Genomic DNA, 27,933 nt, shown 5'->3' on the forward strand with positions numbered 1-27,933 from the left:
GCGGTGATTGGGGTGGTGGGGGGGGTGGGGGCGGTGATTGGGGTGGGGTGGGGGGGTGGGGGCGGTGATTGGGTTGGGGTGGGGGGTGGGGGCAGTGATTGTGGTGGGGGGGGTGGGGGCGGTGATTGGGGTGGGGTGGGGGGGGGCGGTGATTGGGGTGAGTGGGGGGGGGTGGGGGTGAAGTCCCAAGCCACGTGACTGTCGTAGCTGGGCCCCCGAGCTGGGGGTGGGAGCTCAGTCGGGTGGGGAGGGTCACGATAACCAAAGGTGCAGACAATAAGGAGGTTCTTGAGCTGGACCTTGAGTGAGAGAGAGAGAGAGAGATAGAGAGCAGATGGGCTGACAGCCCGACTGCCGCTGGTGAAGCATTCAGGGCAGGAGGTACGGGCAGGAGATGGGGGTGAGGTGTTGGGGGCGAGGGGTTTGGGAAGAGACAGTAGGGCCGCTGGTGAGGGGCTCCTGGTGTTGGTTGGACGGGTAATTTTGATGTCAAATCCGACATCGCGATGCAATGTCTGCCGCTGAGAGATTATTTGAGATTATTTGGATGAAGTCAGCCTGAAACAGAGCGTAGGGATAAGGCTGACAGTTTGATCGGTTTCCAGTGGTTTTGAAGTGAACCCAAATGAAAATGACTGCCCTCTGATTCCTGTGTGATTTGCCCTTTTAAAACAAATGGCAAACACGGCCAATTACTGCCCCGGGCTGTGACTCCATCCCCTGACTTCTCCACGTTCCCTCGAATCATTACACATCCTTACAATGGATATGTCGTCTCAAAGTGCTTCACGGGATTTAACTGTAAAGTGCAGTGACTGGATGTTTAGTGGGCAGCCAGTGTGCACAGATAGCCACGATTGACCAAAAATCATGAAGTGAATAACAGTAATTCTTACATTTGACATCACACCTTATCGCTTCTTCGAGACGTCTCAAAGCGCTTTGCAGGATAGACTGCAAAGTAAATTGACTGTGTGTATTGTGTGGGCGAAACGGGGGCAGCCGATTGCGCACAGCAGCGTCCCCGCAGAGGTTCATGGAACGAGTGACCAAATTATTATTATTTGGGGAGGGATTATCATCCTCGGAAAAGTGATCCCCAATCGACTTAACAACCGGGTTCCTGCTGACTGCGGGGTTTACAGACGCGTGCGGAGTATGGAAACCTGGCCAACGTTTCGCCCGGGAATCGACACCTGGGTCCTCTCTCTCGCTCGCCAGGCGAGCGCTCTGACCACTGAGCCACAGGAATGGCCAGGAATGTATTGTCGTTTTATCCTGAAAGAAACGACTGCCATCTGCTGATCAAGTACAGCAACGCTCTCGGTCTCACAGGTAGAGATCAGCACCGTGGGCCGCCCCCGGACAGCTGCCGGCTTCTACTGTTTCGGTCCTATTAGTGGTTACGCAGTTGTGCCGATGTATTGAGTAGCGTTTGTTGGCGTAAGCTTTGAAGGGGTGTGGGGATAAGGCGGGGCAGTGAGATTGAACGGACCCCTTTGCTGTGAGAGCCTATGCGGACCCCCAATGGGGCAAATTCATTTCCATGATTTAATGAAGGCAAAGACATGAAAATCGTAGAAACGTTCAGTTTACGTGCAAGTGCATCAGTCAGCTCGAGGCAACAGGGACCCTTATCACATTGAGCAGATGTCAACCACAACTTCAAATTAATTGTATGTGTGCAGTCCACTAACTCTACGTTATAAAATGTGTTGCTGTTGCCTTGGAAAATACCAAGGGGCTGGGGATAATTACTTGTGTTTCTTGGTCTGTCTCCGACCCCACCCTAACTTTGGACGCATCTGAAATTTCAAGTCATTTTATATGTATCTTGGTGTGAAAGCTGAGCCATTGGGAACCACGTTTACCCGGGAGATATGTATTCATTCTGCACAGCTCACGGAGTGTATCAGTCACAGTTTGGTAACTTCCTAAACACTCGAAGATAATTTACAAGTCTCAAAACTATAATGAACAAGAATTATATTTCAATTCAATTGATGCTAAATGGATTGTTTGGAGGTTCCCCCCACCGTCTCCTCTGCCTTTTCTATTTCTCAGCTCTGTTCCACTAAGCCTCAGTTTGGGGGTAGTATTGTCTGAATCGTGACGTTCTTTACAATTGCCATTAAAATGTTGGCACACTCCCATAATGTTAGAAACATTGAGTGGAGCATCTCATGAGCATTCGCAGTGATCGTGTCTATTGCACTCGAGTGCATCAATTCAAGTCTTTCTTGTCCTTTCATGGAGATAACTCCATATGGAATAAGTTCCTCCGTTTGAAATTGTATACTTTGCGAAGATATACTTTGCGGTCAATTCAAGCGCAGAACCTTTATTGGATCCAAAGTAAGTGTCGAAAGTGTCATTATAATTGGTGTAATTAATAATAAAAGGGTTTTTTGACAGTGTCCTGTAGTTCATGTTAAAAGAATGTGCAGTGATTCCTTATATCATTTCAGAACACCGTTAGATAACACTTTGTCTGCTACAAATGTATGATTAATGACTGGCAAAACGGTAATATTAAAGCTACATATGAAACAAATTCTGGCGAGAAAGAATATTACCATAAATAATTAATGTGTTTAATGTTTAAAAAAAATTCCACCGTTATGATCATTAATTAGCATTTCAGTAAACTGGAAAGTACAGAATTATGCCCCAAACTCTAATATTCTGGCACATGAATTATTAATTTCTAATAGTGAAAGTAATTAAACATTTAAAATTGCAAAGCTATGAGATTTTGTACCGCCATCGATGGCCGTGCCTTCAGCCACTATGACCTGAAACTCTCTCCCTCAATCCCTCCGCTTCTCCCCCCCTCCCTCCCCACCTTCAAATCAAATCCCACCTAAAGACCTTCCTTGTTGACGGTGCTTACGGTCACCTGCCCCCCCTCCCTCTCCCCCTGGCTCAGTGTCAGACTCCGCCACGGTTAAGCGCTCCAGGACGCTACCCCTCCCGAAGGGCGCTGTAAACAACAACAACAACAAGACGTGATAAGGTGCTATACCAAACGCAAGGATTATTATTTCATTACGATTTGTGTTCTGTTGGACATCTTTGGGAGTGTACAGAGAGGGTTTCCTGTAAATTTGTGGCGCGGCCCTGTTGCAACAGCGCTATTGTATCTTTCGTGAAACTTAGGGGCAGGAGACGGTAAGCGTTACGCAGAGAGTTGCGGCTATTTGGCAGCATGACACACGGTGATATGAAAATAAATTAGAGACATCAGCAGCAGCGCAGAAAATCAGTGCTCAACCGCTTAGGGGGAAAAAAAAATATCCATCAGTGATGTGCCTGAGGTTCTGCAATAGTTCTCTATCATTTCTTTGGTCACACATGGTCAACACTGTGGCAGTAGATGTAAAACCACTTTGGAGGAGGTAAGTAGTTAATATCGCCAGACAGTTTGATCATAAGTTACCGCAAGTGATTGTCAGATTGGGCAGGACACTGATCCATCCACACCAGACCGTACAACACCGGTCAGGGTGTCACAACCGAGATTGGAAAAGGTACAGCAAAGGAACTGAAGCGCAAAGACAGGAAGAGGAGAGGAGGGTTGAACTGTAATGCAGTGATACAGTTCGTGCTGAATCCGTGGAATGGGTGGTCTTAAAAAAATAATAATAATACGGTCACTCAATCCGCCGCTGTGCGCAATTGGCTGCCGCGTTTCGCCCGCAAAATACACAGTCAATTCACTTTACAGTGTGTCCTGTGAAGCGCTTTGAGACGTCTCGATAAGGCGCTGTGTCAAATGCAGGGATTGTTATTATTTTTGCTAATTTTTCGTAAAATCAAGCGTAGTTCTGAGTTTTAACTCTCAATTCAAACATTCCAGTAACCGTTCGATACAATGCAACACCAACAAGAACGACAGCTTGCATTTATACCCCGCCTTTCACGGGTAGGAGGGGGAGGTGGTGGGTGGCGTCCCAGAGAGCTTGGGATTCCCATGCATTCATTCCCTACGTACCATCTTATCCTGTAGGCTGGGAAGCAGCAATATTGAGGCCATGCACCGGAGACACACGACCCTCAGAGAGAAGGGCAGGAGACAGGCGATCCGAGGCCCAGCCTACATGTTCAACGAGCGGGGAACGAGCCTAACCCCTGAGGAGGAGCGCTTCCTGGACGCGGCGGAATATGGGAATATCCCTGTGGTGCGTAAGATGTTGGAGGAGTCCAAGACCTTGAACTTTAACTGCGTCGATTACATGGGGCAGAATGCTTTGCAGCTGGCGGTGGGCAACGAACACCTAGAAGTGACCGAGCTCCTCTTGAAGAAAGAGCACCTGGCCCGTATTGGAGACGGGCTCTTGCTGGCCATCAGCAAAGGCTACGTGAGGATCGTGGAAGCGATTCTCAATCACTCGGCCTTCGCCCAGGGCCACCGGCTAGCCATCAGCCCCCTGGAACAGGAGCTTCGAGACGACGACTTCTACGCTTACGATGAGGACGGGACGCGATTCTCCCACGACATCACCCCCGTCATTCTGGCCTCGCACTGCCAGGAGTACGAGATAGTCCACATACTCCTGCTGAAAGGGGCGCGGATCGAGAAACCGCACGACTACTTCTGCAAGTGCAGCGAGTGCTCGGAGAAGCAGAAGCGAGATTCCTTCAGCCATTCCCGTTCCAGGATGAACGCGTACAAGGGCTTAGCGAGCGCAGCCTACCTCTCTCTGTCCAGTGAAGACCCAGTTCTAACAGCGCTGGAACTAAGTAATGAGCTGGCCAGATTGGCCAACATCGAAACAGAATTTAAGGTAAGGCATTTTTTTTTTACTCTTTCGCAGCATCGCTCTTGCTCCCTTTCGCAGTCGAAAGAATTATTTAGTATCATAGAACTATACAGCACAGAAGGAGGCCCGTCGTGTCCGTGAATCGAATAGCTCTTTGAAAAGGGCTTGAGCGAATGTGTTGCACGGTGTATTTCACGGTGTATTTTGTGGGCGAAACTTTCTCAATTTGGACATACTTTTAAGTCATTTGTCGTGAGGGTTAATGACGGTCGTTTCCACCGGGTGTGGAATTTATGGCAATTGGACCAAGGAAACCGCATTTGTCTATTTGAAATCAAATAAATCGTGTTTCATATAAATGTTAAGGGGATTTATGCATTCTTCACATTGGTTTCCTGGTACACATATTTCCGTCATAAAACTGTGACTGTTAGTGTGTTCCTGTGTTTTATTAAATGTAATGAAAATCTTCTCAATATAATAGAACCACAGGGTTATTAAAAATTGATACGTTTGCAAAATATGCATTTGAAAAATTATGGCGATGGATGATACTTAGATATTAAGTTGAATATGTACATATTGAAATAGTGGAATCGCGATCAACTTATATTAAAACTATCAATTGAAATGTGGGATGATCCACTGTATAAAAAAAACTACGAAGTACAGATCACCCCCTCCCACCACCACCGTCCTTGAAGGCAGATATCTGCCAGATAATTAATGAGGAAACTCTGAGTTTTGGCACAACAGCTGTTGGAAGGCGTTACCTGGAGTCTGAGGCAGGACTTGGAAGGGCAAACCATTCAATCCCACTCATCTCCCGTTAATCCAAAGCTCCAACAGGTAGGCTGGTCCTAGCCGGATAAGCAACAGGAACGCTCCACAAACTATGTGGTTTTAACAACAACAAGATTCCATTTATTGAGCGCCTTTCACGTCGGGAGGACGTCCCAAGGTGCTGTACAGTTAGGTCAGGACCCGAGCAAGGGGGGAAATGGTCAGGGTGAGAGGAGGGAAGGGAGGGAGCGAGGAGGGGGGAAATGGTCAGGGTGAGGGGAGGGAAGGGAGGGAGCGAGGAGGGGTAGAGAGTCGAGAGGGGAGCTGAAGGCACGGTCAAAGAGAAAGGTCTTGAGACCGGCCTTGAAGGAGGAAAGGGAGGAAGCGGCGAAGGCACTGGGGGATGGAGTTCCAGAGCCTCGGGGCTGAGAGGCTGAAGGCCCGGCCACCGATGGTAGGGCGGTTGGGGCGGGGGATGTGGAGCAGACCGGAGCCAGAGGAACGGAGGGTACGGGCAGGTAGGTAGGGGTTAGTTTAACTAGTTAGACTCCAGCAGTTGACCCCAACTTACACTCTGGGGTCCCCAAGCTGTGGCTTTACCAACCTGGACCTAACACTCTCCGGAATTAGGTAAGCAGGGAGCGTCCCTCCAGGGGGAAGAGAGAGAGAGAGAGAGAGAGAGCGCATTCCTTTCCAACAATTTATCTCTGGGATTTTCCATGGAATCCTCAGTTTGGTTTGTAGACTCTTAAGTAACGGTAATGGGTTTCCACACGTGTCAAACACCTGGCTGACCCCCCCAAAAAAATGCAGACGATCCCAGAAAGTACTCCCTGGACAAATGTCAGCGTGTTTTAGTGAATGGTGAATGTATAAGTTTTAGTCTGAATAAAATAACAACCTTTTATGGTAAGTTTGAAAAGTCTGACTTCGGATTGAATTAAAGCTGAATGAAACTGCACTCATCACTGAACATGCAACCTGGAAACATTGTGTGTTAATACTAAGACCCATATACAGTAAATGTTTAAAATGCCCAAAGCAATTTCGTACAATTCGCCCAACCAACATTTCAGAATATCTAAGGCTATGTTTTGTTTTGAGGGAAACAAATATTCTCTTTCAGTTAAACGTGTGACGTTTGAGGACACGTTCGAGACTCTTAATGGAAATGGCATCCACAGTCAACAAAGCGACACATAACCACAGTGCCAGCAGGTGAAAAGCCCACCTTTGCCAATCAGATAGCCTTCACTATCTCATTAGAGATCTGAATAGACACGACACAGCGTGGATTAGGATTATTAGAGCGCGACACAGATGTTTATTCCATCAACTGCTGAGTAAGTTTGCCACTGCAGGTAAACTCCAGAAACATTCACAACAAATAGCCAACTCCTTGTACCTAACACAGAGCGACGCACAACAAGTTGCAGACAATTTCAATCCCCTGCTGCAGATATCAAATTTGCACCACCCTCAAAATTGCTTCTGATGTATAATGTATCTAAGCTTCTATGCACATGGTTAAACCAAAGCCCTGCCTGGTCTTAAATCTGATGTGGGCCTTATTCTGGTATGCTCCGGGACTGAATGGATGATGGCATCAATGATGTGGGGTCTGGCCAGAGCACGGCACAGTTTGAGCAGCAATTTCTGTTTGTATTTCACGTTTAAGTCCGAAACACTGATTGTCCAGAGTCTTGGGATGTCCTCCCGACCTGAAAGGCGCTATACAAATATAGTTTTGTTGTTGTTCCTCTAACCTGTGATGGTCTCGTGGAGATACAGTAGTTCCATAGCAAGAGGTTAATGTTTGTCAACTGATCATACAGTTAACCCAACATTGAACATCATTGCATCTCTTCAGTTCCTATGTCTTTTTCATTCTCACCAGGTTCCTCCGGTATAGAGAGACTTCATCTTGCTCCTAGGTCATGATGACTAGTTATTGGTCCAATGGACAACAAACGATATGGAAAAATCATTTATGGAGATTTACGTTCTGCTTACTTCATGTTTTACTGTACATAAACTGAAGGACCTTATGACAATAAACCTTTGCAAAAATGTTGAACATCAAAGAAGACTGAACTTACAGCAAAGCGAGTGATTATAAGATGTGCCTGCACTCTAAAGGGCTTGCATTCTATATCATTGCAATCATTTCTGTACCACATGTAATGGAAATGGCTGATACGTTTCTAAATCGAGCAATGTCAAAGTAGTTTCATAAAGTAATGAGAAAACCTAACAGAGAATCAGTGGAGACAGATGGTGGGTTGGGATCAGGTACATCTGGAATGTTTAGGGCAAACCTTAGTTCTGTTCACGTTAACTTTAAATCTTCTTGAAGACGTTGCTCCTAGAACTTTAAAAAACATCTGACAATTTTGGTTGCAGTGCGAGTGATGAGGAACAGTTGCAGAAGCATATTATTAAACTAATGTAATTACAACTGCATAACATGCTGATTATTCTCACAAGCACATGAACGGCTTCATGATATTTAAGACAAAGGACAGACATTGGAATTATATCCAAAGAGAAAGATTTTTTTTACATCAACTTAAAATGATGCTCAAATTCCATTATCTGAAAGAAGATGCTGATATCTGCCTCTAACGCTGATGAATGTTAAATTTGACTTTTACATGGCTTTATGGAATCAAGTTCTACTTCTCCAAATGTTATCCCAGTCTCAGCTATTATAACTGGCAAAATATGCTTAGGCAATGCATATGAGAAAAGCATCTGTCAATGTTTTGGTTGCCGTAGACATCTGCCCCAATATCGCATACATTCAACACAATCATAGGTGATGTTCAAAGTTCTTGCAAAAAATCAATGTGCCAATCGCCAAATGAGCTACCTGCTTTTAATGGTGCATCAGAGGTTGCTATGGTTAGTGGTTGGCGCACGACAAATCCATTATCTTCAGTTTATGTAATAGTCCAATATGAATTAAGGAATTTCTTTTGCCTCATTTCTCCGCAGATAATTCTTCCTTATCCATATCTTTGGGCCAACACAATAGATCATCCTGACCTGGGAGGAGGAGAACGAAGAGGAGGTGAAAACTCACCAGGAAGGTGTAATGGCTGAACCAAGATCAGGAACTAAGCCTATACAGGGAAGATACATTTAACTGTACTGTCGGGCAGGAGGAAGAATCCTCCACGTGACCATCACAGGTTGGGAAACAATAAGCCAGAGTGCACAGATACTTGTCCCTTCATCTTAATAATAAATTGGGCACTTCAACCCACGGCTGTTTGTGTGGACGCTGCTGTTCGCAATTGGCTGCCGCGTTTCGCCCAAAGAATACACAGTCAATTTACTTTACAGTATATTCTATGAAGCGCTTTGAGATGTCTCGAAGGTGTGACAAGGTGCTGTATCAAATGGGTGAAACGCAGCAGTCAATTCCGTACAGCAGTGTCCCACAAACAGTTGTGGATTGAGTGACCCAATTTTTTTTCTTTTAAGGGATTATTATCCCTGGAAAAGCCAACCGACTAACAACAACAACAAAATTACATTTGTATGGTATCTTTCACGTCGGGAGGATGTCCCAAGGCGCTGAAACAAGCGGTTTCCTATTCACTGCTAGGTAACAGAGGCGTGGGGAGTAACAAAACTTGCCCAATGTTTCGCCCCACCCGGGAATCAAACCCAGGTCCTCTCTCTTGCGAGACGAGTGCTCTAACTACTGAGCTACAGGTTATTCTGCTGAGATGAGAGAGGATGACTGTGGCACATCTCAGCAGATGTCATTTTCCTTTTTGTTTAGAATGATTACAGGAAGTTATCTATGCAATGCAAAGACTTTGCTGTGGGCGTGCTGGACTTGTGCCGGGACACAGAAGAAGTGGAGGCCATTCTGAACGGAGACGTAGATTCCATGCCTCAAGGAGATAGGCCGTGTCTGAGCCGGGTGAAGCTGGCCATTAAGTATGAAGTCAAAAAGGTATAATTTTTGTGCAACCTTGATTGTATTAAAGATTTTTTAAAAAAGAAAGCGACCAAGAAAAGAGCCGTCATTCATCCTAAATGTGAATATTAACGCTCTTTGTCATTCCTCGTTCAGTCTAAAATACAAGAAAGGCAAGCAATCCACTGAGGATCTCAGGGTGATATGTACTGTGTGCCTGGACATGTTTAACAGGAATTAAAAATTGGAGAGAGATGCATATTGGTCGTTATGTTACTTTGCATAGGCTAAAATAATGAAACAGCACACACGTTGTCAGCTGCCTCAATAAATATCTCCATTCGCTTGCCTATCGAAACGTGTACTTTTCCATAAACCTTTGGAAGAAGTGCTATTGAGATTGAAGCAGTTGTTGAATTCATACAACAAACGGTAATGGCATTTGCAACATGTGTTATAGTGGCATTTCTTACGAGATACTTTTACTGTGCGCTGAATTTTAATAAATGCCTGTGTCTGTTCTATTAACCAAAGTTATATGTCAAATGCAAGGATTATTATTATTATTTAAGAATCTCATTCAAGCTCTAACATATAATATATATATACCCATACACACAGACACGCACCCACTCAAAGTAATTTGATTGTATTGTCCATAATTCCACCTACTGCAGTAATTTTAAAAACACCCTTGTAAAGCTGACTGTAAAATATTTTTGTCTATTCCTATTAGTTTGTTGCCCATCCTAACTGCCAGCAGCAATTGCTTACAATTTGGTATGAAAATCTCTCAGGCTTACGTCAGCAGTCAATCGCTGTGAAGTGTCTGACTGTGTTTGGCATCACCGTGGGCCTCCCGTTCCTTGCCATTGGCTACTGGATTGCACCGTGCAGCAAGGTACAGATATTTTTCAGTGGCTACTGACGGTCTTCATGTCTGATTAGCTTCAGCTGTAGATATTAACATTAACTTTACTCCTCGACATTGACTGAGCTCCACTGGCTCCCCGTCACCGAATAGGGTCGGTTGCAAGATCCTCACACCCGTTTTTAAATCCCTTCATGTCCTGGCACCATCCCGATCTCTCCGACCCTTTACCCATCGACCCACTACCCGTTGCCTCCGCTCGACTGGCTCCGGCCTGCTCCATGTCCCTCGTGCCCTCCGTTCCAAGCTTGGTGGCTGTGCTTTCAGACACTACGCCCCGAAACTCCGTCATACTCTTCCTCTATCCCTCCGTCTCGCCCCCTCCTTCCCCATCTTCAGGTCGCTTCTGAAGACCTTCCTCTTTGACCGTGCCTAAGGTCATCTTCCCCCTCCCCCCGGCTCGGTGCCGTGCTCCGCCACTGTCCAGCGCTCTGGGACACTGCCCTGCGTGAGGGGACGCTGTGTAAATGCAAGCTGTTGTCGTTGTTGCTCTTTGACCATTTGATCCTTCAACACAGTAACATTGCAGTCTTGCCTCTGTGTTGTCTTACCATTGAAATCATGAATCTATTTGAAATCAGGGCTTCACAAATGACTTGATCTCGCATCGTCTAACAGAATGCTTTCTGGCGTTGCTTTGTTTTCAGTTGGGACAGATATTGAGAAGCCCTTTTATGAAGTTTGTGGCACATGCGGTCTCGTTCACCATCTTTCTAGGATTACTGGTGATAAATGCATCAGACAGATTTGAAGGCATCAAGCATTTACCCAACGAAACTGTCACAGATTACCCGAGACAGATCTTCAGGGTCAAAACAACAACCTTTACATGGACTGAAATGTTAATAATGAAGTGGATACTGGGTACGTAGTTTCTGGAAACGGTTCTAGCGCTATTGCCAGGTTTTAAATATTTGCAATCGCTTTAAATTCAAGTTTGCCTTTTAACTAAAAGCTGTTGCTCTGGCTTCAGTTGACTGCTAAGTTAATTCATAGGAAAAATTTAACAAATTAATAAACAATAAGCTGCACGAACTGCAGGTTATCGCGAAACAAAGGAGTTACACGAGCAGTAAATGTTCCCAGTATTTTCTAAACTAATAAACAGCATTAACTAGTGTGGTGCCATCAGTTTCTAACTTGATAGTGTACATTGCTCTGATTCTGTCTCAAACCGACTTTTAACAAATAATCAGCTGCTCAGTGCATAATGCAAGAAAACTACAATGAAACAAAGCAATTGGTTCAATGATGCAATTGAGTAATACTTTGGTGTGATGTAAAGGACCAACTAATTCAATTATGCTTTCCAGCTTCACTCTAATACTTTATGGTATCATCGGGATCATTTGATCGCATGACAGCCTCATTGAGAACAAACTGGTTTAGACAGTACAGCCCACAAAATATCCAGACAATTCACTTCACTGTATATCCCGTGAAGCGCTTTGAGACGTTTCGAAGATGTGATGAGGCGCTGTATAAAATGCAAGGATTAACTAATAAATTACAGAGTAATAACCTTGGGAACTGATTTTGGTATCAGGAGAGTGATGGACAATTTCATTTTCACAATCCTTGATTGCACTGGGATAAGTGCTAAGTTTTTAAAAAGTTCCAAGCTTTAAACTGCTAACATTCTCAGATCCCTGCACTTTAATGCAGAAGTTACTGATTGCATGTCAAGTCCATCACAGTGGTGTATTAATCATTCCTCGACCCTTAGTGCTGGCATGAGTGGAAAATCGCTCTCAATTATTCATTCAGAGGTCCACAGACGGTGAGAGATGCCATGTTGTTTTATCATATGTTGTTTTATATGTTGGAAGAAATTTATACATCGACTTTCACATCGGAAGGATGTCTCAAAGTGCTAAACAGAAGGTAAAAATAATTAGCAGCTATAAGAGCTGTCCATAGATCTTCAACTTTTACATCAAAACACACAATTACCAACAGCAACACACAACAAAATTACATTATAGAGCGCCTTTCAGGTCGGGAGGATGTCCCACGGCGCTGAAGTTTGTTTATGGCAGTGCGTTACTGGGAGATTATACTTCACATTTGTGCCATGTATTGTACATCTGTGGAAATGATTGTTGGTTCATTTTGTTTCAGTTGGTATGATTTGTTTAGCCCTCACACACCGAAAATGCCATTCACACCCTGATACAGCTATGCTACATTTGTCATATCCAGAATCAAAGCTGTTTTTTGTAATTCATCAAGCCTCACGTTCAACCGTTCATGTGCTCCTGGAAGTTCTGCTGAACAAAACTATAGTTTTCTTTTGTGTGAGTGAATGAACGAGTGAATGACTATATAGTTTGGGACCCAAACCATCAAGCGACTGCCAGGATGGTGGATGGTAAACCTAGATGGACCTGGTCTTCTTTCGTCTAGAAAATGTCTTATGTTCTTAATATTTCCGGGCAGCTGCAATGGATTCGGAAGTTTTTAAAATAGATTGTCTTCTGTGATGAAAAGAATTCACTTAACTCTGTGAGCCATTGCTTCCTCATCAAATGAGACAACTTTTTCTAGGCATGATATGGACAGAATGCAAAGAAATGTGGATGGAAGGTCCCAAGGAATATGTCATGCACCTGTGGAACATTTTAGATTTTGGGATGCTGTCTATATTCGTTGCCTCGTTCACAGCAAGGTTGATGGCATTTCTAAAGGCTTCAGAAGCACAGCGCTATGTGGATACCTATGTAAACGCCACTGATCTCTCCAAAGCATTACTGCCTCCACACATTGCATACTTCACTTACGGTAAGTCATTTCCAGCTCTATTTTGACTCAGATCGCAAAAGTGATGATAATCCTTGCACTCAGTAGTAGCATCTTATCACATTTCGAGCTGCAGGACTCCACAAATAACATGAGATTAACCTGATAATCCACTTCCAAACTTCCAAACTTTGTAGCTGTGAAGGTCATGTATTTGTGTCTACTGTACTTTTATGAACATGCCTGCGCACGACAAGACCACATCACACATTCATTTGTTCTGTACCCGGTTGCCCAACGTCCTCACTTTGCAAGACAAATTCCCACTACCGTTAGCGAGCGTGTAAGCCGATACTCTGCATGTCTAAAGAGAGCCACCTTGTGGCACAATTCTAAGAGCGTAAAAGCACACGCATGACATTTATAACCCGAACGCGATCATTACTTGCACTTTACACCTGACCAACAGTCACTTGGATCAAGGTTCACAGAGGGTTTCATCGCAGTACAAAATCGCTGCCTTCGGGAGTTGAAGATGGGAGAAGTATGAGCATAAAACACAAGGATTCAAGTAAACTGTCACCTGCCACATAAAGTGACTCATTTTGTGGTAGCGTTTCTGAAAATATTGAATCATCCGAACTTAAACAGGAATCGTAACCCGACAGCTACAAAGCAGCGCAATGTAAAATTCTGAACAATTCTGCAATGCTACACTAAAAGAGTAAAACTAGACCCAGGTGGAAATTTACCCCAATTGTATATGTTTATTACCCTCTGTACTTATGCCTTGGCTGATCTTACCGTTATCGTGCTTACTGGAAATTCACAGCAGGTTGGTCTGAAACCGAGACAGGTCAACAGTCTGACACAATGTGAAGAGGCCTTAACTTAACTTACTCTTTCTGATGCTGACTGACCTGATATGGATTTCCAGCAGTTTCAGCGTTTTCATTTTGTTTTTACCGTTGTAGATACAATGTGCATCCTCAGGGCAAACGACTTCTTTTTATTCTCTCACTTCGTTCCAGCTAGGAACAAATGGTTTCCATCAGATCCGCAAATCATTTCGGAAGGGCTTTACGCAATAGCTGTTGTGCTAAGTTTCTCCCGAATTGCGTACATTCTGCCCGCAAACGAAAGCTTTGGTCCTCTGCAGATCTCCCTTGGAAGGACGGTGAAAGACATTTTCAAGTTTATGGTCATTTTCATTATGGTCTTTGTTGCTTTCATGATTGGAATGTTCAATCTGTATTCCTACTATCTGGGAGCGAAGTTCAACCCAGCCTTTACAACGTGAGTGAATTCAGGGCTCCTCGTTACTGTTCTACATCGATCAATAATAATATTAATAATCCTTGTATTTGATATAGCGCCTTATCACGTCTCCGAGACGGCTCAAAGCGCTTCACAGGATATATTGTAAAGTGTATTGTGTGGGTCAAGATTATAATATAATTATATTATTATTATTTTCCTATTACGTTTATTAAGCACATTTTATTCTCTCTCACTGTGCAAATGTGCAGTATTGAAACACAGCATCAATCTCGAAATGTAGATGAAGTATTTCACATCGACACATGCCACAAAATGGACATTGCTGCTCATCAAATCAAATCTGTGAAAACCCTAATTTTATGAACGTTATTTGCTATAAACGGTGGTGTTATGGACACCGAAAGGTCTATAAAAATCCTTCCCTCCCTCCAGCTCTCTGCTGTCAAGCCCTGCTTGGGAGCCACGCCAGGGTTTATAAGCACCTCATAAACTTCCTACTGACATGAAAGGTGCTTTATAATCATAATAATAATAACAATAATCTCTGCATTTGATATAACGCCTTATCACTTTGTTGAGACATCTCAAAGCGCTTCGCAGAATACACTGCAAAGCGGAGTGACTGTGTATTTTGTGGGTGAAACGCGGCGGCCAATTAAATGAAAATTGATACTGTATTATAGAAGTGACTCCACTATCGCAGAACACGTGGAGGTGAATTGATTTAGCCTCCGTTAGAAAGTTGTCCCTTAAAATGTTTTGAGCTGTCCGAGAAACTACAAAAAAAAGGTACATATCCCGTTTGAGTATTATGGAAAACCGGTCACACTCTCAGCAACTTAAACACAACAATTAACCTGCGGCTGATTATCGTTGTAAGTGTATTTTAGTCCATTCTAAACGTGGCCATTTTCAGATAGACCATTAAAAGTCTCCAGGACTCTCCCCTCGAAAACACGATCGTGACAGTGCAATAGCAGTGGAAAACATTTCCATACACAGGTGATGGTTCCTGGGAAAAAGGTTCAGGAATCGAGAATGAAGTACAACAAAATGCTCTTGAGAGACAATTTCCCTGCTCAGCTCTTCCTGCTTTCTGATGTATTTGCTATAGTAGTTACGTGGAGCACAAAATTGGAGACTAGTATTGATGAAACCATTCAATTGCCAGTGCCGTACTGAAGTTACACAGGTGAATTTATATTCATTTGTTAAAGTATCATTGTACATTGCACTCGACTAAATTGCATTTCATTCTTTAAACCTACACCAGGTAGCTAAGGCTTTGATATCTGAAGCAACATCGACTGTTATTTGTTTCAAAGTCTTAGGGTTAAATATACGTCTTCGAGAATTCACTACATTTTTTTTTAAAAGAAAAACCACACTAACCTTCAATCAAAGGCACGTTTTACCATAAGCCGTCGTTAATATTTGAAATGATTCGGTATTGACGTCTTATCATTGCTCCAGCATTAATAGAGTTATTTTCTTCCTTTCTTTTAGTGTGGAGGAGAGTTTCAAAACCTTATTCTGGTCAATATTTGGCTTGTCAGAAGTGATATCGGTTGTTCTCAAGTATGATCACAAGTTCATTGAGAATATCGGGTACATTCTGTATGGGGTGTACAACGTTACAATGGTAGTGGTCCTGCTTAACATGTTAATCGCCATGATCAACAGCTCATATCAGGAAATTGAGGTGAGCAATACTTTTGTGAATCTTCAAACCAGATTGTGACGTCTTCGTGGATCGAGTGACCAAAGTTTTATCGTTTTAATTTTTAAGAAGGGATTATTGTATGTACGTACGTACGTAACTGTGGCTTCTTATCCACACAGGAGGACGCAGATGTTGAGTGGAAGTTTGCTCGAGCAAAGCTCTGGTTGTCTTACTTTGATGAAGGGAGAACGTTGCCTGCTCCATTTAACCTGGTGCCAAGCCCCAAATCGGCTTATTACTGCGGACTGAAAATAAAACAGTGCCTGATACACCTGTGCAAAACCAAGGTGCAGAAGTCTGAGAGCGATCTAGAAATGGGCATGTTAAATTCAAAGGTAAGGGACGTATCTCACCGTTGTTTACAAGCACTGCATTTTCCGTTTAAGATGATTTATTTCTGCACATTTTTAATCACGAGGCAAAATTCTTGCCGTACTGAGCTGTATAAAAGCAAAAGGGAGGGAGAGTCTGCTGCTCGTGCTCAGTCTGTCCGGGTTTGGATATTTTTAAAGTTGGGGATGGGTTTCCACGTGTGTCAGACAGCCAGTTGGTAAACAGGAACACGGAATGAATGGCTTTCATTCCAAATGTATTTCCAGTTTGCTGTTGTATAGATAATGTGATCGTCTAGTAAACGTAAATAATAATAATAATAATAATAAATGCAATTTGATTCCAGCAACGTCATCGTTGTCAGTGCAATCCCAGAGGTTCGGAAGGTTTGGGGACAAGAAAACCCATTAGCAATCCAACAAGATATCAGGTTAGTTGCTCATTCAGATTACCCACAAAACACAATCAATTTATTTTACAGTGTATCCTGTGAGGCGCTTTGAGACGTCTCGAAGATGTGATAAGGCGCTGTATCACATGCAAGGATCATTATTATTATTATTATTATCGCACCTGTGCCTGGTGGTGTTGTGGTTCCAGTATTCTCCAGAAGAGATGGCAGATTGGAATTTGTAGAAATTAGCAGTCTTTCCTTGTTTAATCTTTCATTTTCAAATGTCTCTTGAATAAATGAAGAGCATATTTATTTTAAACCAATTACAGAATAAGTGTAAACCTTCTGGAGGAGCAGGATCCCATTTGTCTTGTGACGCATCTATTGAGATTTATGTAAGCGTAAAAGCACATTTGCCCAATTGGGTCTATAATGATTCTTGCATTTGCTTTAGCGCCTTATCACGTCTTCAAGACGTCTCAAAGCGCTTCACAGAATATACTGTAAAGTGTAGGCACAATCATTTAGTGCATTCAGTCACACTTTGTGAAACAACAAATTCTCTTACAACAACTGCAACTTCTTGCAATTCCTCTAATAATACACATTAATTGGTCATACGGAACTCAAGAATTATTCTTTAATTTTAATGGTATATTTAATATATTTTTAATATATTTTATTATGTCAGTGTCTCAAACGTTTAACAGAAAAAATCACTTTAAATGTAGGAAATGCTGTTAACGTAAACCAATTAGAGATTTGGATGAGTTTCACTTTTATGGTCACTTAAAATAAATGATGGATCTATGGGTTCACAAATATTAATGTGATAACTATTGAACTTTGAGATATTGTGTCATGATTAAATGACGACGGTATCACACGTCTGTTGATGTACATTCACAGGAAACCCGAAGTGCGACGTGGGCTAGTGGGCCGGCTACTAAATATGTTTTCTGTAACATTTTCCAGAGGATTATGAAACGATTGATAAAGCGCTATGTGCTGAAAGCACAAGTTGACAGGGAAAGTGATGAAGTCAACGAAGGCAAGTCGTTTTTCATCCTGTATCATAGGGCGACCATTCAGAGAGACCTCGGCAGAGTAGGGGCACTGCATGAAAATGTGAAAGTCAGAATAAAAGTCACATGCAGTTTCACCCCCTCTGCGTTTAGTGTTTGTCCTTTTTGGGGAGAAAAAAAATACAAAATAACATTGGATTGTTTAAATTAATCAAATAAGAGAATAATAATCCTGCATTCGAAATTCTACAGCCAGTAAATTAACTCAATATAGTTGAGTCCAGTGTGTTATGTGCAGGTTTAGAAATTCCCCCCTCTCCCCCCCCACAATAAATTAAAATTTATCACCTCAATCCACAACGGTTTGTGGGGACTCTGCTGTGCGCAATTGGCTGTCCCGTTGCGCCCACAAAATATACAGTCACTGGACTTTACAGTATATTCCGTGAAGCGCTTTGAGACGTCTCGAAGACGTGATAAAGCTCTATATCAAATGCAAGGGTTATTATTATTGTTGTTTCATTTTCTTTGTCAAAGTGTATCTTAAACATCTGATAATACTACGTCTGATAGCTTTGTTTTCGGAAACTGCTGAAATTCACTAAGGTTTTCATTGTGCTTCAGGGGAACTCAAAGAAATCAAGCAGGATATTTCTAGTCTCCGCTATGAGCTTCTGGAGGAGAAGTCGCAAACGACAGGGGAGTTAGCGCAACTCATTCAGCAACTCAGTGACAAGTTTGGCAAGAACATGAAAAAGTAGCTGTGACCAGAGGAGCAGGAACTGAAGCTCATCAAAACAGCTGCCGCGTACTTTTAAAGAAATTGAATGTTTTAGCAAAAAAAAAAAAGCTGTCTGCAGAAAAAGCGTGGAAAGGGCTTATTGTACCCTCCAAGAGTTCGGGGCGGGCACTTTGTTTGCTTGTGCCGCGTTACAGGGTTCAGGCATTCAAAAAAGGAGAGGGGAGGAAAAGAGAGAGAGACAGCAACAGAAGGCAGGATGCTACAAAGACTGAAGTGAGTGGAATTGGAATCAGTGGCACATTCAGTTGAGATTTGCAACTATTGGAGAATTGCAGGTAATGTCCACGTAGAACAGGCTTCTCAATAGCTGAAGTCAATGAAGGCAAGTAATGTTAAATCCCATGTTATAGAGCGACCCCCGTTGCCCCATAACACGTAGGTCTCTTGCTCAATAACACACGACTTGCTCAGTACAACTTGATAACCCAAGTTAGCTGCCAATCATTATATTTCATCAGTTTTTTTTTTGACATACTCAGAACCTCCGTATTAGAAACACTAGGAACCTGCAGTAGTGAGACAACTGATACCTAGGGTTTTTGTGGCGTATCTGGTCAGATAGACGGACAGACAGACAGTTTTTGTGTAGACGGTCTGTCCAGCGATGTATACATGTTAAAGTAGACACAAAAAGTCGTACAAGTCTTTAAAATACAAGTCTGCTCCCCCTCTCCCCCAGCTCCCACTCTGCACTTATCCTGCTCTCTATTCAATTTTCAACTGGGCAAAAATGTTGTAACCCTTCACTCGTAGTTCCCTCACTTTAATTTTCTTTTTTGATAGCTTGTGACGAGCTCAATCTTTTTCAATCAGCTTTTATTGGAAACATTGCACTTCTCTTTGACTTTGCATCATCCTGTGCTGTTCAACACTCACGGTGAACAGCTGCTAAGTAATTAATTAGTCCGTTCTCCCAGAATTACAGTGAAAATAAGAGTATGTGAGCTAGAAGATACTGGATAAGTTTGAACACTCAAACACAAGGATTATTATTATTATTAACACAACAGACTTGACGGCTCTTTTCAGCTTCACAGCCATTTCAGTAGGTGCCTCAAATACAAAATCTGTATAGGTTGTTAGGACAAGTAGTTCAGAAAACATCGTTTGAATACTGTTTTTCCACCTATTTACAACTGTTTAATGTTGAACAGTCTCATGTATATTGTATCATTTTAAAACAGAATAAAAAATCGTCTCCTGAGTGATTTTACCATCATCAATGACAATGTCAACTGCCCGAAACACATTGAGCATCTCAAGGATCATCACAGCTCTCAGTGTACGAGCAAAATATCTGCTGTAGTTCATATGTTCACTGCTCTGACAAGTACTCAAACAGTTCTGGGTCATCAACAATAACTTACATTTACACAGCGCTTCTCATGGCGGGAGGTCGTCCCAAGGCGCTGGACAGCCAGGGATTTGGACCCGAGCTGGGGGTTGGGATCAGGTCAAGGCACAATCAGTCACAAAATATGGGAATGTGAATAGTTTAGGTTAACATTTTACCTGTTGTTTATTTTGCTTGCAGTGCAACTTCTGGCTGGCATCTCCAAAGCAATGTGATAATTGAGAGAAGCAGGGATCAGCCAGGGATTACGATCTAAATTGACAGCTGACCCTGTTGTTTCGAATGAATCACCAAAGCAGTTGCAACAGGATCCCTTCCCTTCACCTGATGAGTATTATCTTTTTTGCAGGAACTGCCCTCAAGCGAGTCAGAGCCTTGTTCACGCTACCATAGCACCTCACGCCTCAGCCACGATCGTATTTTACAATAGCTTTTCTTTCTTTCTGCCTGTGGGCTCAGTAAATCAAGCTCGAGAAAGCAAACGTGACGATAAGGCAAATATCAAACGCGAGGATCCTTCTTAATTGTGCTTCAAAGCAGAATCACCCGACCTGGTTTTTTTAAAAAAATTAGCCCCCCCCCCCGCAGCCCAAAGCGGTTTTTTTTCCCCCCCCCCCCCCACGCACAATACAGCACAAGCACTCGCTCAATCGGGAGTGAACCCGCCCAGTCTGGCCACGCTGCCACAGGGAGCGAGATAATAATAATAATAATCCTTGCATTTGATATAGCGCTTTTCACGTCGGGAGGACGTCCCAAAGCGCTTCACAGAACACACTGTAAAGTGAATTGACTGTATTGGGCGAACGCGGCAGCCAATTGCGCACAGCAATGTCCCACAAACAGTCGTAGATTGGAAATGACCAATTTATTATTGTTTTTAGTTTTGGAGGGACTATTATTAGGCTCTGTGTGGAGTAAGGAAACTGCCGAGGTTTCGCCCTCTGCCTGGAATTGAACTCAGGTCTCTCACTTGCAAAGCGAGTGCTCTAACCACTGAGCTACAGGACTCCAAGTGAGTGCATAATAATAATAATAATAATAATCCTTGCATTTGATACGGCCCCTTAATCAGTCTTTTTGAGTCGTCTCAAAGCGCTTTCACGGGATACGCTGTGAAGCGAATCGACCGCGGGGCCAAATATTTGTTGGGTCAGGGTGCCGAGGGGTACGGGACCAAAAGGGGCGGGTGATCGGTGTGCGGAGCGTACAAGTCAACCTGGCGTATATTTTTTTTTTTGACGCGCCGGCTTGTCGGAAAGTGAAGTGACTGTGCACCTCGCGGGCGAAACGGATTGGGGCGGCGTGAATTGAGCGTGCGAGAGAGAGAGAGAGAGAGAGAGAGGATAGCGTGAATGTGAGAAGAGAGAGGTGGGGGGGAGAGACAAGGGGTGGGGGAATGATCTATAACCTGATAGAATGGCAGAACAGGCTGGAGGGGCTGAACAGGCTGGAGGGGCTGAACAGGCAGAACAGGCTGGAGGGGCTGAACAGGCAGAACAGGCTGGAGGGGCTGAACAGGCAGAACGGGCTGGAGGGGCTGAACAGGCAGAACAGGCTGGAGGGGCTGAACAGGCAGGAGGGGCTGAACAGGCAGAACAGGCAGGAGGGGCTGAACAGGCAGAACGGGCTGGAGGGGCTGAACAGGCAGAACGGGCTGGAGGGGCTGAACAGGCAGAACGGGCTGGAGGGGCAGAACGGGCTGGAGGGGCTGAACGGGCTGGAGGGGCTGAACAGGCAGGAGGGGCTGAACAGGCAGAACAGGCTGGAGGGGCTGAACAGGCTGGAGGGGCTGAACAGGCTGGAGGGGCTGACCAGGCAGAACGGGCTGGAGGGGCTGACCAGGCAGAACGGGCTGGAGGGGCTGAACAGGCAGAACAGGCTGGAGGGGCTGAACAGGCAGGAGGGGCTGGAGGGGCTGAACAGGCAGAACGGGCTGGAGGGGCTGACCAGGCTGGAGGGGCTGAACAGGCAGAACGGGCTGGAGGGGCTGACCAGGCCCTTCGACTCTCTTCCCGATGGGATGGGTTCACTGGTGACTTTGTTGCCGACTTTGGCTCCGTTCCAAATGACTGGCCCCGCCCCCCGCCCCGCCCCCCGCCGTGACGCGCGGCCGCTGCCATTGGAGGGAGCCGGCAGCGCTGGGCTGTGATTGGCTGAGGCCAATAGTCGCGGGAGACTTGAACCGAGTTGGTTGCAGTTACAGGAAATAACAGTGAGTGTCTGCGCTGAGACTCCGCAAAGATTTTTTTGGGGGTTATATACACACACACCCCCCCCACCCCCTCCTCCTCCATTAAACAGGAATACTTACCGGCAATGCTGCACCTTCAGACAACCGCCAGGCCCGAAGGGCACAGCCATGGCCCGGTTCCAACAGGAAAAGATCACCACCAGCCCCCGGGGGGGAAAATCAACCAGAAGAGGGCCGTGTTGGGGGAACTGTCGAACCTGCAGTCTCGAGTACAGCCCTTCCGAGCGGCAAAGCAGGTAATGGGTCTGATTTAACCCGCCATTTCGACTCTTTTTTTAAAAAAAATAATGAATTGATAAGCTGGTCTGTGTGTGGTTGTGTGGGGGGGGGGGAGAGGGGATGCAAACCCCCACCACCACCACCACACACACACTTACACGGTTTTGTCCTGTTTTTGTTCTGTTTAGGTGACTTCAGCCAACAGAGGCTCCTGCTTTTCCGAGGGAGGATTGGGAGGGATTCCAGCCACTACCAAAGATGTCCATCTCCCACCGAAAGACCGGTTCATTGTTTACCAAGATCTGGCCTCCGACTGCCAGCAGAACGAACCTGCGTCGAAGTCTCGGAGCACTCTTCCTTCAGATGCGAACTCCCAACCGGTTCAGAGCAGAAAAGAATCCCTCGACACGAGCATTGGTAAGTAGCTCTGCAAAGCGATGCAGATGTTGCTTTGTCCTGGAGTAAGATGGACCTGGGTTTATACGACTTGACATTGTTTTTTTTTGCTCCTTTGTCTCGCCCCGTACGTGGGTCTGTAGGTGCCCACTCCAGTACCCCTTTGGACACTAACTGCTATTTAATTGGGAGATGGATTTAATAGGTGTAGATGGATTATTTTCTCATGACAACACCTGTGCTTCTAAACAGGCTGCTGCTGCTGCACTGATTAGGAGTGGGAGTCCTGGAGACAATTTTCATTCTGGTTTTGCTAAGTCACTTTCAAACCGAGTTTATCTCCAGAGCTGGTTTATTGGAGTCCTGTAGCTCAGTGGTTAAAGCACTCGCTTTGCAAGCGAGAGACCTGGGTTCAATTCCAGGCAGAGGGCCAAACCTTGGGCAAGTTTCCTTACCCCACACACAGTTTAAGGATAATCCCTCCAAAAAAAACAATAATAAATTGGTCATTTTCAATCTACGACTGTTTGTGGGACATTGCTGTGCGGAATTGGCTGCCGCGTTCGCCCACAAATATACAGTCAATTCACTTTGCAGCATATTCTATGAAGCGCTTTGGGACGTCCTCCCGACGTGAAAAGCGCGATATCAAATGCAAGGATTATTATTATTATTGACTACAGCAATAGTAAAGAGTAATTTTATATTTTTATCCTGCACAAGACTTTGTTTTAAAGTTAGATGCCAGTAATGGTTTGGGGGGAATTTGCATTTCCCAAGTAACTCTAATTGTCATTCCTTATCTGGAATGACAATTAATTATTCATTTTTAATTATTATCTTCTCTGCGCCCGTCCCACCCCCCCATACCTTTAAATGTGGCCAGTAAATGAGCAGGTTTGAATTTGGGCCTACTTGCATTTCATGTAGTGAAAATGCATACTCTTCCACAAATAGCGGTGAACACTGTCTCTTTCTCCCGTATAATACATGTGAATATTATTATTCGTATGGTAAGTTATGGTATGTCATGTTTTTTTAAAAAAGCAACTTTCAATCATGCAACAGGAAACTTGTCTCTGCTGGTGAGCAAGTATACGTTGAACTTACGTTGCAGACCAGCAACAGCTAAATTCAATCCAGATGCTCCAAATCAGATGCATCATTTCAGGACGTTTTCCTCTAGTTTGGCGACAGCTTTAGGTACTGCACATCCGTGCTTATACTTTCAAATTATTCAAAGTTTGCCCGTGCCGATATGTTGCATTTAATCCTGCAGGTGCTTGACAAATCAGCCTCGACTATATGAGTTGAAAAGTTTCGATGTGGGCATAAACCCACAACCTTCTGACTTGGAGGCAAGAGTGCTACTGACTGAACCAGGCTGACACCTGGCGACGGTTTCGTGCAAGGTCGTAGCTTAAAGTCTTAACTGGTTGAAGTCCTGCAGTGTGTCATTGATGTGATGTGGATCAGTAAATATACTGTTGAGTGAAGTTGATTCGGTTTATTTTTTAAAAAAATCCAGGACTGGAAGAAGCTTGGATTTAATGTTGCAATCCGGTGCATTTACTCTAAACAGCCAAAGAAATTGACAAATTCAAAGTCTTTCTATCAATCTCTCGGTCAATGTTCACCTAACTTTATATTACTAGGCTCTCCAATGGTTTTGGATACATCGCTGGATTGTGTGGCAGAAGTCAAGCTCTCCAGTGTGCTGTCGGTATCAGAGTATGCAAACGATATCTTCAAACATCTCAGAAAGGCAGAGGTACGTACTGGATCCTTGAGGCCGAACATCAAGGAAAATTTGGCACTATTGGTGGAATGTGTTCAACATGCTCAGCCTTTGAAAGTCGTTCCAACCTTTAACTTTCAGGTAAAATGCATGCCTAAAGCTACCTATCTGTCCAAGCAGCCTGATATCACAAATGGCATGCGGGCCATTCTAGTCGACTGGCTGGTGGAGGTTGGGGAAGAATACAAGCTGCATAACGAGACTCTTCACCTAGCTGTCAACTACGTTGATCGTTTTTTGTCATCTATGTCAGTGCAGCGTGGGAAGCTGCAGCTTGTAGGAACTGCTGCTATGTTTCTGGCATCGTAAGTCTACTGCTTTTTTTTGCTTGCTTTTTTTTTTCGCTCTTCGCCCGTTTGTGTTTAAAATCTGGCAACCGGTCGCGCTCTCGCACGGAGTCGGTGCATTTCAGAGGCTTAAATTCAACTCAACTCTGACGCCTCCAATGGTTGGGAGGAAAAGCAAAATGCACTGGTACTCTTGTACCACTAGAGGTTAGTCTTGTGCTGCACCCAGTTTCATACTGCGCCCCCCCCCCCCCCATAATCTTGTGCAGAGTATTGTTGCTCCTGATACTTTGCACATGAAATACAACATGAAATCCACAATAAGCTTAATTGCTAAGACTTTTGTGTTTGGCAGTTACGCGGAACGTGACTAAAAATGGGCATTTGTAGCAAGACTTGAAACTTGCATTCGACAGCTAACTATTACTAAAAAAAAGTTTAGTCAATCCACGACTGTTTGCGGGACACTGCGTGCAATTGGCTGCCGCATTTCACCCACAAAAATAGTCAATTTTACAGTGTATTCTGTGAAGCGCTTTGAGACGTCTCGAAGACGTGATAAGGCGCTGCATTATTCCCTAAACCCGGTTACTTGATTGGACCTTAGAAAGGCATTCGTTGCCTTTTCAGTGAGGAATTATTTGCCAGGTGTTCTTTCTGAAGCAAAATGGGTGTTGGGATTTTTGCAGGAAGTTTGAAGAGATTTACCCTCCAGAAGTCGGGGAGTTCGTTTACATCACAGATGACACGTATACCATAAACCAAGTTCTGAAGATGGAGACTCTTGTGCTGAAAGTCCTGTCCTTTGACTTGGCTGCACCGACCATAATCCAGTTTTTGATGCACTATTTTAGACAACAGCAGCTGAACAGCAGAATAGAAAGTTTGGCTCTGGTAAGCTTCGCTAATTCAGTATTCTGCTCTTCTGCAGTGAATCCTCGTTCATTGCCAATGCTGATTAACTTCACTTTTCTTTCAGTACCTGGGAGAGTTGACCCTAATTAACGCAGATGCTTTTCTTAAATACTTGCCATCGATGATTGCAGCGGCAGCCTTCTGCCTGGCCAACTACACCATAACTGGCTTTTGCTGGGTAAGTTTGACGGACCTCGTTTAGTCTTTGTAGAGAATCTGTCACTTTAAGCACTTATTGTACGAATACTACAACAATCTTACAACATATTGCTTTGCCAGCTACCACCACAAGTTTTGAACCCAAGTGGGTGTTCCGTAACCTTTCTAACTGGCTACGTAAGAAAGGCTGGCGCTGAGAACTGTTCAGTGTGACTTTGTGGAATTGGGTGTAGTCAGAATCCACTTACTCTGAATATGAATGGATTTTCTGTCACTTGCAGAATCTGAAGAAGGCATCTGTAAATTCCGACGGCTAATACTGGTTTCATTGATTCAAATCAGTCATGCCCTTTTACAGTACTCAAACTCAATCCACGACTGTTTGTGGGTCACTGCTGTGCGCAATTGGCTCCTGCGATTCGCCCACAAATATAGTCAATTCACTTTACAGTATACTCTGAAGTGCTTTGAGACATCTCAAAGACGTGATGAGGCGCTATATCAAATACAAGGATTATTATGACTGTCTCGTAGATCCAGAAAGCGTTGGTTATTTGGTTACAGTATTCTTTCTTTCTGAATATGCACCACAAAGAAGGAGCCTATAGCTATCTGGTTCGTTACCAAATCTGTTGTCACATCTGCTCACGTTAGACACCTGGTATTATGGACATTGCTTTAATATTTCACCGTCTTTTCTCCAAAAAAGCTGCCCAATGGCCACCTCGGTTGTGTCCAGGAACCTTACATCCAATAAAATAAAGTCCAATCTTGAAGGAAGGATAGAAAATACTTGAAGCTTTTTCTTTATCACGTCAATAAGCTTACCTTGGTTCTTCCTGTTCACTCCCCCCTCCCCTCCCAGACTACAGTGCTTGAGAATTTCTCAGGATACAGCAGTAAAGATATTCACTCATGCCTGACTGACCTACACCGGGAGTACCTCAAAATTGCAGAGCATCCTCAACAGGCAGTGAGGGAGAAATATCGTGGCTCGAAGTAAGTATCGTTGGCGCTTCTGTATCTGCTGAAATCGCAGGGTTGTGAGTAACTTGTTTTCATATTGTTGGATCAATTATTTCACCCACAAAATATACAGTCAATTCACTTCGCAATATATTCTGTGAAGCACTTTGAAATATCTCGAAGGTGCTATATCAAATTCAAGGCTTATTATTAAGAACCTATTGATTTCCAAGTGTACAGTAATGTCCATCGCACAAAAATCTGAATACAGTAGTGAGGTTTGTATGTTGCAGCTTCTGCAGTAAGAGCAGTCCATTCATGTGATCTTAAGCAACCCATTAGATATCACAGATTAAGACAGTATATGGTAACAAACCAGCTTAATAAACACCCAAAGACAGGATAAAAGGCAAACCACAACAATTGCATACAGATTTTTGTTTTGAGAACTGACTTAATGAATTTGTCTTTGAAGGGACATTCAGATTATTTTCATTTGTTTCAGATATCATGCTGTGGCCAAGATTGACCCACCACTCTTCCTGCTTGAGTAATTAAACTTTATTCAGTTCCCTCTGACGGAAGCCATTGTGTCCTTCCAGGAAGGCCACGTGTATATAAATAGATGCTTTGATCTGATACTAAGATGGTGGGGGAGGAAGAATCATTGTTGTAGCCTTAAATTCTAAAGTTGGCAAATCTTGTTCAATTCATAGTTGTCCTTGTTTTTATAAGCGGTTACTGAGATTTTTTTTATAAGCGGTTACTGAGATTTTTTTTTAAGTGTTACTAAGGTCTAATTTCTAATAACCTAATTGTCATTTGTTACTTGTATAACTATAGACATCAGCAATAAAGCTTTTTATAGAAAAAGAAG

At 43.8% G+C, this 27,933-nt stretch overlaps 2 protein-coding genes across 3 annotated transcripts in view; both read left to right on the top strand.

Annotated features, from left to right (window-relative positions):
• The window catches only part of LOC103183714 (short transient receptor potential channel 7), a 21,372-nt gene extending 1,467 nt beyond the window's left edge, over window positions 1-19,905 (top strand). Inside the window, exons 2-12 of one of the 2 annotated variants that reach the window (XM_042339953.1) lie at window positions 4,010-4,787; window positions 9,340-9,516; window positions 10,217-10,381; window positions 11,059-11,275; window positions 12,959-13,192; window positions 14,182-14,446; window positions 15,938-16,133; window positions 16,274-16,489; window positions 16,834-16,917; window positions 17,791-17,932; window positions 18,531-19,905. In XM_042339953.1, coding sequence (XP_042195887.1) covers window positions 4,035-4,787; window positions 9,340-9,516; window positions 10,217-10,381; window positions 11,059-11,275; window positions 12,959-13,192; window positions 14,182-14,446; window positions 15,938-16,133; window positions 16,274-16,489; window positions 16,834-16,917; window positions 17,791-17,932; window positions 18,531-18,667 — 2,586 coding nt within the window. In that variant the 5' untranslated portion in view covers window positions 4,010-4,034 and the 3' untranslated portion in view covers window positions 18,668-19,905. The remainder of the gene's footprint in view (window positions 1-4,009; window positions 4,788-9,339; window positions 9,517-10,216; window positions 10,382-11,058; window positions 11,276-12,958; window positions 13,193-14,181; window positions 14,447-15,937; window positions 16,134-16,273; window positions 16,490-16,833; window positions 16,918-17,790; window positions 17,933-18,530) is intronic. The other variant, XM_042339954.1, reaches the window with a different exon arrangement.
• A 2,333-nt stretch (window positions 19,906-22,238) lies between these two features.
• Window positions 22,239-27,922, top strand: LOC103183713 (cyclin-A2). Its single transcript, XM_007901340.2, has 8 exons — window positions 22,239-22,552; window positions 22,724-22,952; window positions 24,587-24,702; window positions 24,811-25,034; window positions 25,706-25,910; window positions 25,996-26,109; window positions 26,956-27,089; window positions 27,562-27,922. Exons 1-8 carry the CDS (start codon window positions 22,382-22,384, stop codon window positions 27,608-27,610), a joined length of 1,242 nt encoding a protein of 413 aa, XP_007899531.2. The 5' UTR covers window positions 22,239-22,381; the 3' UTR covers window positions 27,611-27,922.
• Window positions 27,923-27,933: the final 11 nt, after the last annotated feature.

The sequence above is a fragment of the Callorhinchus milii genome, unplaced genomic scaffold (assembly GCF_018977255.1).
Source record: "Callorhinchus milii isolate IMCB2004 unplaced genomic scaffold, IMCB_Cmil_1.0 Scaffold13, whole genome shotgun sequence".
Lineage (NCBI taxonomy): Eukaryota > Metazoa > Chordata > Chondrichthyes > Chimaeriformes > Callorhinchidae > Callorhinchus > Callorhinchus milii.

Coding starts and splice junctions, on each gene's coding strand:
- LOC103183713 (XM_007901340.2), top strand. CDS start 22,382: ATGCTGCACCTTCAGACAACCGCCAGGCCCGAAGGGCACAGCCATGGC. Junction 25,035..25,705: donor GCTGCTATGTTTCTGGCATC/GTAAGTCTACTG, acceptor GGATTTTTGCAG/GAAGTTTGAAGAGATTTACC. Junction 25,911..25,995: donor GAATAGAAAGTTTGGCTCTG/GTAAGCTTCGCT, acceptor CTTTTCTTTCAG/TACCTGGGAGAGTTGACCCT.